At 43.9% G+C, this 9,160-nt stretch overlaps 1 protein-coding gene across 2 annotated transcripts; it reads right to left on the reverse strand.

The window, feature by feature from the left end:
• Positions 1-938: 938 nt before the first annotated feature.
• LOC139535779 (transmembrane and coiled-coil domains protein 2-like) lies at positions 939-6,925 on the reverse strand. 2 transcript variants are annotated; one of them, XM_071335565.1, is made up of 5 exons: positions 6,683-6,925; positions 4,758-5,171; positions 3,099-3,712; positions 2,549-2,684; positions 939-2,392 (listed from the first exon to the last, which is right to left on the reverse strand). In XM_071335565.1, exons 1-5 carry the CDS (start codon positions 6,698-6,700, stop codon positions 2,093-2,095), a joined length of 1,482 nt encoding a protein of 493 aa, XP_071191666.1. In that variant the 5' UTR covers positions 6,701-6,925; the 3' UTR covers positions 939-2,092. The 2 variants fall into 2 exon arrangements, with proteins under 2 accessions (XP_071191666.1, XP_071191667.1); XM_071335566.1 differs by having other exon boundaries at positions 6,522-6,925.
• Positions 6,926-9,160: the final 2,235 nt, after the last annotated feature.

The raw sequence follows: 9,160 nt of genomic DNA on the forward strand, positions 1-9,160 counted from the left end.
TGCTGGGTTTTTTCACACTCAACTGTATCCCAGACCCACCACTCAAAGGACATCCAGCCAACTTTACACAACTGTGGGAAGCATTGGAGTAAATGTGGGCTCTCATCCCTGTGGGACGCTTTTGACACCTTGTAGAGTCCATGCCCTGATGAATTGAGGTTGTTCTCAGGGCAAAAGGGGGTGTAACTCAATACTAATGTTTTGTACACAGTGTATTTTAGCATACGTCAGGGTCTGTCTGATGGTTGAAGCCTTTCCAAAGAAATCCTCACTAAAAACCTATTTGCCTCTTTACTACATCTGACAACCTTGACAACTCTTAATTTTTTTAGGGCTCAGTCTTAGCCTTTGAGAGTTCCATAGTTTATTTAGTACTGTTGGTAAGAATAGTAAACTATTACATTATGGCAACAGAACCAACCTAAACGTGTATTCTTTCAAGCATTTGAAATTCAGTTGTGCAGAGTTGGTTACCTCTCACCCAATCACATATGAGGATTAGCAGTTTTACCCAGCCAGTGAATAAAAGTGAGAGGGGGGGCAGTTAAGTGTAAATAATGCTGTAATCCACAGGATTAGTGGGTGAATATTCAGTTGAGCTGGAACTGAATACATTTTTAGAGGATATTCACTGCACATCTGTAAACACATATTTTAGCCCGCCCTGACTGAAATGATGGACACAAGATATGTCATAACTTGATATAAAAACAACCTTTAGCTTGAACCAGGCTGGAATAAAATGTTGAAGGGGGGTTACATTGGGATTTTATAGGTTGTGGAACTCTATTTGACATTTGTAGTATTCTTTTTCATAATGAAGACCCAACTATCACAGATTACTTACCATATTATTATTCTACTCCATTGTCAGTACTGTTAGATATACATTGTTGCATGCAAATGATCCTACTTTCCAATATCATGCAACATTAGCATATAGTTTAAGAATGTATTTATTAAGAATGCAACAGAGTTGTGATGGATTTCGCAAACTGGATAGAAATATGGAAGCAATGGTCTAACATGCCTATGAATCTGACACTACATATATTCTTAGCTGCTCTACAACAACAGTGGTTTTGAAATAGCATTGATGCTCAGAATAGATTATAGATCATTTAGTAGTTTTGATGATCCATCTCACCAGATTACTTTCTGGCCCTCAAATTCTTCTTTACATCACACATAAGACACTAAAAGGACTGATACACCAAAAAAGGTGTAGTTTTAAACACCAGAAGAGATTGAGTTGATTGTTTTAAAAATAATATGGAGATGAAAGTTAAAAAAAACATTTAGGTAGAAACTGTCTACAGACAACAGAATGCTATTAAGTACAAAGAGTATTTCTGTTGGTGTTGGAATGCTACTCATGCCAAGTGCATCACACAGGTATAAATGCACGTGAGGACATGCATGAGTAGTACATACCCTAACATTGAGCAAAAAAACAATCATTTTGCTTGGCCATGTCCTCCAAATATACAATTGGCTCAACAAAAAGTTAACAGCAAACATGGTTTAGCAAAGACAAAGTATAATTTGTTCTTTTATCCATTTTCACTTTTAAGTGTAGGCCTATACTAACATTAGAAAAGTGTCAAAGAATTTCAACATGAATTCTCAAATTGTAATTAGGTCATAGTGACTACAGTACGATGGTGAGTTGACACCACTAGATTGGTCATGAGAAAGAGCAAATGCTTGAGTTGCCAAGCGACCAGGCAGATAGTTCCTCAGGTTCCTTGTCATGGTAATCACCATAAAACACCCAACACTCTTCCTTAAATGTCTCTCTCTCGACCATCAGTCAACCAGAAATGCCCCCCCCCCTATCCGAAGGAAGTCTTCGCCAGTTGCTTTGTAAAGAAATGTTTTGACCTTTCAACCCTCCTAAGTATGACTCTTCAAGCATAAATCCTATCAAAAAAGTGCACTGGTTCTCTTTCAGAAATATGAGTTTTGTATTCACGCTCTCTGAGTTTGAGACTGTTAGAGTGTCTAGGGCAGCTCAGTGTATCACTCTGGTCCCTCTGTCCACATCCTGGTCACTCAGACACAAGGGCGTGGGTGATTGGCTGTAGGAAACTCAGCTGGGCATTAGCCACAGGTCCAGGAAGTCCCAGTGCTTCCAAAGGATGAACAGAAACAGGGCCAGAATGACGGTGGTGGCCACCCGCGCTCGGGTTTTCATGAGTGGGGTGATGAAGTTGGCCAGGGTGGAGACGAACACCAGCACTACGGCCATGAGTGCCAGGATGATGTTGATGAGTTTGCCCAGCAGGGCGCGGGCGTTGGCGTTCTCCACACCCTCCAACTGCACCACCTGCTGCTGCTGCTGCTGGAGCTCCAACTTAGTGATGCGGGTCAGGCATGACTCCACCGCTTCCTGCATGTATACATACACACACAGGTACAAATGACAAACACAGGCAAACACAATGTTACAACTGAATTAGGGGAACAAGGCTAATTTCTGGAGTCATACTTGTTTATCTACAGGAAAAGTATCATAAACTGTAAATCCAGGTCTCTATCTCTCTACCTGTATGTCTCTGGCTCTCTCATAGGACTGGTAGGCTACTTTCTCCTCCATGCTGGCCAGCTCCTGTTTCAGATTAGTCATTTCGTTTTGGTGCAGCTCTGTCAAGTCATTCAGCTGCTCTTCCAGTCGCTCATACCTAAACAGAGAGAGATGTTTTTTTAAATGTATGAGGCAGAGCCGGTATAATTTAGACCAGCGGAGTAAAGACCAATTAAACGAATTAGAGAAAGATTTTAGATATTTATGCAATTTTCAAGGCGTCACTCCGTTTAATTTAAGCATCAGTTTTATACATTAAAACAACTACTTCTGATCTTGACAAAACTTGAAATGTACAAAACCTGTAACAGTTTCCTTGACCTTTTTAATTATCCTCATGAATATCATTCAGCATAAATCATGTAGTGTAAAAACACTGGACATAATTTACACTGCTGTACTGAAACAAGCTAAAAGCAAAGCAGCTTGTTTCAGCAGTTAGTGCGAGATTGATGTATACTACCAACTCTCATTTCATGCTCTGTGTATTGGCCTAGGTGTTGGTCTGCACCTGTATCTCTCCTCCTGCAGAGACTGGTTCATGTAGGAGTAGTCACTCTGCAGCTGACTCTTCATGTCCTCGATGGCATCCTCCATGTGGGCCTGGCTGGCCTTGATCTCCTGCAGGCCTTCCAGCAAGGTGTCCCAGGAGCTGTGAATGTGGTGGTGGTGGTGGTGGTGCCCATCCAGTCTGGGGCTCCCCAGGCCAGCCTGCCCTTGCCCCGACATCCCACCTCCTACCCCGGCCCCGCCTGAGTGACTGCCTGCCGCTGAGCCAGAGGTGGCACTGGAGCACTCGTCGTCGCTACCGTACTTGGGGCTGGAGACAAGGGTGGCACTGCCACTCAGGGCTCGTTGAGCGGGCGCGTCCTCCGAGTGCCCTCCCACCCCGTCCTCTATGAGGTGGGAGATGTTGTCTGCACTGCCAAATTTGTTGCGGATCAAGCTGGCGAACTCCCGTGGCTTAGACACCACAGCTCCTTTGACTCCTTCTACCCCTCCTTTGACCCCATCCACCATACCCCCACCAAAGCCATGGAACCCGGCTCGTACATTGGCCCCCATGTCCTTCAGCCCCTGTTGCATGTCCCGCAGCACATCCTTAGGCTGACGGGCTGGACCATTCTATAAGGAGGGTTGAGGGAGGAGGGGGGATGGAAAATGGGATAGATTGACAGGGTGTGAAGGAGTAGCAGATACATGGGTGGATAAGTGGTGAGAGAGGGATGGAAATAAAAGTGGAATGGTGGAGGTGACACAACAGAGCAGGGAGAGGAGAATATTAACATACTTTATCAATAAGAGGGCATAGTCAGAACAGAACCCTCAGATAATCTACCTAGGAATAGGGTTGGGCAGGTTTATGATAGCACCTATACCAAGGAATTTTGAAATACCGGAGACATGATTTCCAATACTGTGGAAACAGTTTCTTTAAAATGTCAATATTTGTACTTTTTAAATAAATAAATGTGTGTGTTAGTTGAAAGATAAAGCTAATCATTCTTATTTGCTTTTCTACAACAACAAAACATCTTTAGATAGTGAGTGAGTGACATGTCATGTTCTACAAAGTCAGGTATTGAAATAGGTATTTTCAACAACCTGTTGTTAAAGGGTAATTCCACCCAAAAACTATCTTTTTATATTTGTTTCATTAGTTCATTGTTGACATAGTCCCAAAATGTTTTGCTTGTCAGCACTCAAGTGTTCAAGATATGTAACTTTCAAAATACAGAAATCCTCCAGGGATGATTTCTATATTTAATTCATAGGGTAATGTGGATATGGCCCAACCCTACTTATAAAGTGACAACATGTATCATCACCTCAGTGGAGGCTGCTGAGGGGAGAACGGCTCATAATAATGGAATGGCATCAAACACCTGGAAACCATGTGTTTGATGTATTTTATGCCATTCCACTGACTCCTCTCCAGTCATTACCACGAGCCTTTTCTCCCCAATTAAGGTGCCACCAACCTCCTGTGCATCACCTCAGAAAGCAGCAGTCAGGGTAAAACATTCAAGTGAGACAAACACATTACATTACAAATGTCCCTTAGGAACAGCTGAGCCACGGAGAGGAGTCATCATCAGTCATGAGATGGAACCAGTGTGGCAGGAACCAACAAACACACACACACACACACACACTCTCACTCACTCACCTGCTCTGTCTCCTTCAGCTTCTTGTGGTAGTGCTCTAGCTTTTTGTGCAGGTGGGCGATGGTCTGTGCAGACTTCTGGTTCTTCTTCTCAAACACCTGTTTGATGCGCGAGGCTTGCTGCTTGTCTGCGTTGTGAGCCAGCTTCAAGTACTCGGCTACGTTGTCATCTCTTGCCTCCTGTTCTATCCGAATCTGCTCAGTTATCTTCAGGATCTTCTGCTGCAGGTGCTCCAGAGCGACCCGCGTTCGCTGAGGCTCGGCGACCCCTTCAGCCCCTCCAGCCACAGCCCCCAACCCGGCCACTGCCCCTGCCCCCGCACCCACCCCAGCCCCATCCAAGCTGATGTTACTGTCAGAGCCGCCATGGCTGGCTGAGGGGGGCAGGCCCAATGTTGTCACTTCGCTTTTATCCAGCTAAGCAGGGAAAGGGAATGGGGGAGGCAGAGGTGACAGAGTGCGCGGACAGGGAGAAAGTGGTTGCCATGATTGATGTGAAGTCAGCATCGCAAGGTAAACATGATCTTTAAAGCAGAACACCCATCACAATGACAGATCTAGTGACTGTTCTCTTTTCACAGACTTTCCCCCAGATCCTTGGCATAAGACCCAGACAAAGTTACTGTGTTAAGCCTTAATAAACAGATTTTACATCAAGTGTTTTCACAGTGCATAATGCTAAACTGTGAAAAACTATTTTGGCACATGAATACCTGATGAATGTGATGGTGATGATGATGACAACGATGAATACTGTGATTATTAGTTCAGAAATCTGCACAATCAATGTATCATTCTATCCCTTTTAAACTTGTGTGATGTATGATCTAGTGGTGTGATGCTGCATGACATAAACATGGGGGAGTACCCTCCCTCTTCTACTCTGCAACGTGGCAGGCAGCTCGACAAACAATGGAGGTCTAATCTCCCTCAGTGTGAATTCTTAACATCTCACTGAAAGACACAACCATCTGTGGACTGTTTATATAGGATAAAAAACATCTAGTTGTTTCTGGGAGTGGGAATTGTTGTGTTTTAATTATTACCCCATGTCGCCCGGGCAGACATCACAACACTACTGTCACCAACCCCAGCAGACAGGAACCAGGGCAGACACCACACATATCTCAGCAAGCGCTGCCCTAATTCATCTAGTCAGGCCACTGAGGCTTTATTAGGATTGTATTAGCATGTAAAAGAGGTCTCAGAGGAGCCACAGTGCCCTGCACTATTTCCCAAAAGATCCACTGACAAGCAGGCGACAATTTTAGAAAGTAGGTTACAATCAGGTAGCTGCATTGAAATGGAGGCATGTGATTTTAATGGACGAATGACTGCAGGCACTACAATACCAGGCTATTCATCTATTCATTTTATTTCAATGAGAGAAAATGGAAAGCTTATTATGTTACAGACTGGATGAAGGGAAGAAATACACAATGTTCCTTCCTCTCTGGATGGATGGGAAAAAATACAACAAAAACAACACACACACAGAGACAGCAATGGCCGATGCTCAGATCCAACAGTGTGTGTGAAAACACAGGGTTAGGTCCACGGTGGGTGAGGCTCCTGGAGACAAGAGCAGAAGCAGGGAGATGATCATAACAGACGGCTATGGCGTGAAAAAAAGGGTCTTCACATGAGAAGGAGACATGCACTGCGACATGGGTGAAATGAGTGATGGGTGTCAATGAGAATGGAAGTAAACACTAGAGGATGATGAGACAAAACCAGTGCAGTGACAGATTAATTTGGGAACGTTACCATACTGTTTAATCCAGGATTGGCAGTGCAACTGCAGGTCTGTGTTCGAGGCCCATCCTTCTCCTCCACTTCCTCCTTCTCCTCCTCCCTCCCCCTGTGGTCACACGAGACCCCCTTTCCTCAATGTCTTTCCCCTACCCAATATCTGCCTATTGCCTTACCAGAGCTTCATGCTCCATTGTTGATAACAAAGATGTCTGCAGTCTCCCTGTCTTCCTCCATCTCTCTCTCTCGTTGTCTCTGCTGTTGCTCTCTTTCTCCCCCTTTGTATCTTACGCTCGCTCTGTCTGCCTCTTTCTTTTGCTCCCTCTCTCTCTTTCCCCTTCTCGCTGTCTGCGTGCAAATACTAGCCGTCCTGCTCTATCACGGCTGTGTGAGCTGAGGCACAGATGATGGAGGAAGAAGGGAGGGGGGATGGGGAGAGTTTAGCGCAGGCGCGCAGGTGCCTATGTGTGCTGAAGCCAGGGAAGCGGAGAGGGGGAGGGAGGGGGGACGGTAGTACAGCAGGGCTTGTGTCAGGGCCTATTGCAGCCCTTTCATCCCTTAAACCCTGAATATACACCGCCTCACGCATGTTAATGGGGGGCTGCTGCAGTGGTTTACAAAAGAATGTGGAGCTACGGCAAGGCTTAAAAAGGAGTGCCCTATCTTCTCTGTCCCATGGTGCAGCATTATATAGGCAGATGCTAAATGAAAGCCATAGAAATAGGCCTACACACACCGATTATAGGAATGCTTGGTGAGGGTTTCCAAAACAGAGAACTAATAATAGTCTCTTTGTGATGGACGGGTTCATATTTGATGCCCTTATCTCTTGGTTCTTTCTAATGTGTTGGGAGGTTGTGGGGTCTGTGGGGATTTGGAAGGTTGCCATGAGCTCTCCTCAGACTTCCTTGGGGAAAAGCTCCACAGATACATTATGTTTCACACAGCCATGCTTCCATGCTCAGCTGTATTTATGACAGAAGGAATTTTTATTGTGGGTTATTTATGAATAAGCACCATAAATCTTTTTCTATCAACATTTGTATTTATTTTCAATAATATACCATACACGCATACTGGAGGGTCCAATCACAGATATCAGCAATCATGACAATCCACACAAAACAAAATTACGTTTCAAGAACGATATAACTATTTGCAAACTATCAAGAGTTTACGCCATAGTTACAGAGAACACAACGTTATGATCTTACAGGGAGAAGTAGGAGTTAACAATACAATTTCATGATGGTATATTACTGTAGAAGAAAATGTACCCCACCCTCTCCCTTACAAAGTAGGTGAATAAATGTTTTAAGAGAAAGCATTGTTAAGATCTGTTGGAGTTTGTCACAGTACATCACACACTTCAACTGTGGTGGCCCAAGCTTTGTTTATCACAGCCATTGACCGCTCTATACGAGCAATATCTTGAAAATATGATTATTGTGGATATGATAACCACCATAAAGCTTTTGAACTTATTACAGAATAGAATTGTTGATGATTGATTTCGCCCAATCTAGATACACCTGGGTTCCGTAGAAGTTTTAGTCTACATCACCATTCCTAGTTCCAAGTTAATCATTAATCAGAAGTGAGGCACAGAGCAGAGGCATAAGAGCACCTCACACAACAAGAAAATACATTTTGAGACACAACATTAGAACCATGAGCAACACAAAGCAGGAGGTCATTGCTCTTGCAGCTCCTGCAAATACAACGGATGAAAAGAACAGCTGCCCCCAAAACATCTGGACTGAACTCCTGGCTGTCAGAGGCATGGTAGTGGAGCAACGCTTGGAGCTGAGAAACACAGATGCCAAGTTGAGAGCCACCAAGGGTGTGGTGGAGAAACTCACCATAGTTAATGAAGGTACAGTAAGAGATCAAATCAACTACTGTCTTTGGTTGGTTTTATTTAATAAATATCCTTCAACATTATTTCTGTCATTATAGCCATGGAGGCCAGGCTGAAAGTCAGTGAGGGCTTGGTAGTGGGGCTGAAGAAAGAAATGTCAGGTACTGTAATGCACAAAGCAACATTTTGATAATCATTCCCTTTTTTTTGATTTTACAGAAGCATGTATTGCTATTTGGTACTTTTTGGTAAGGGTCCCTGTGTCCACAAAGAGGTCAGCGGTGGTGTTCTCTTCTGCACTGGGGAGCACCATAGGGCCTTATGACAATCACACCACTGTGGTCTTCAAACGAGTCTACACCAACATCGGTGGGGCTTTTGATTCCTCTACTGGTACGTATGTATAGTATGTGTGTATATGTGTCTGGGTTCCCATATGTCAAATGATGCACGTGATAAGTTGTAACAGTGGGCATGCACTGTACATAGTAATCTAAAGTATAAAGTGTTATGTTATACAACGGGTGGGTCTCATCCTGGATGCTGATTGGTTAAAACCGCATTCCCGCCATTGTCTATTACACAAGTAAAGGTAAATCTATGACATTGAAATGCCTGTTTACTCTGTTCCATCTGACTGCACAATCCACTGTCTCATCAACTATATCACTAATATCTTAATGCTTATATTTAGGTGTGTTCACTGCAAAGGTTAAAGGAGTCTACCACTTTGCGATTACTGGATTTGGCCATGGAACACATCCTATGATTTTAAGCATGTACAAGAACTCCC

Source organism: Salvelinus alpinus, chromosome 12 (assembly GCF_045679555.1).
Source record: "Salvelinus alpinus chromosome 12, SLU_Salpinus.1, whole genome shotgun sequence".
In the NCBI taxonomy this organism is placed as follows: Eukaryota; Metazoa; Chordata; class Actinopteri; order Salmoniformes; family Salmonidae; genus Salvelinus; species Salvelinus alpinus.

Bases quoted from the DNA above. Each gene is read 5' to 3' on its own strand.
- LOC139535779 (XM_071335565.1), bottom strand. The intron at 3,713-4,757 runs GTGAGTGAGTGA...CCCTCCTTATAG, and splicing joins AGCTGAAGGAGACAGAGCAG to AATGGTCCAGCCCGTCAGCC. The intron at 2,393-2,548 runs GTAGAGAGATAG...GTATACATGCAG, and splicing joins AGAGAGCCAGAGACATACAG to GAAGCGGTGGAGTCATGCCT.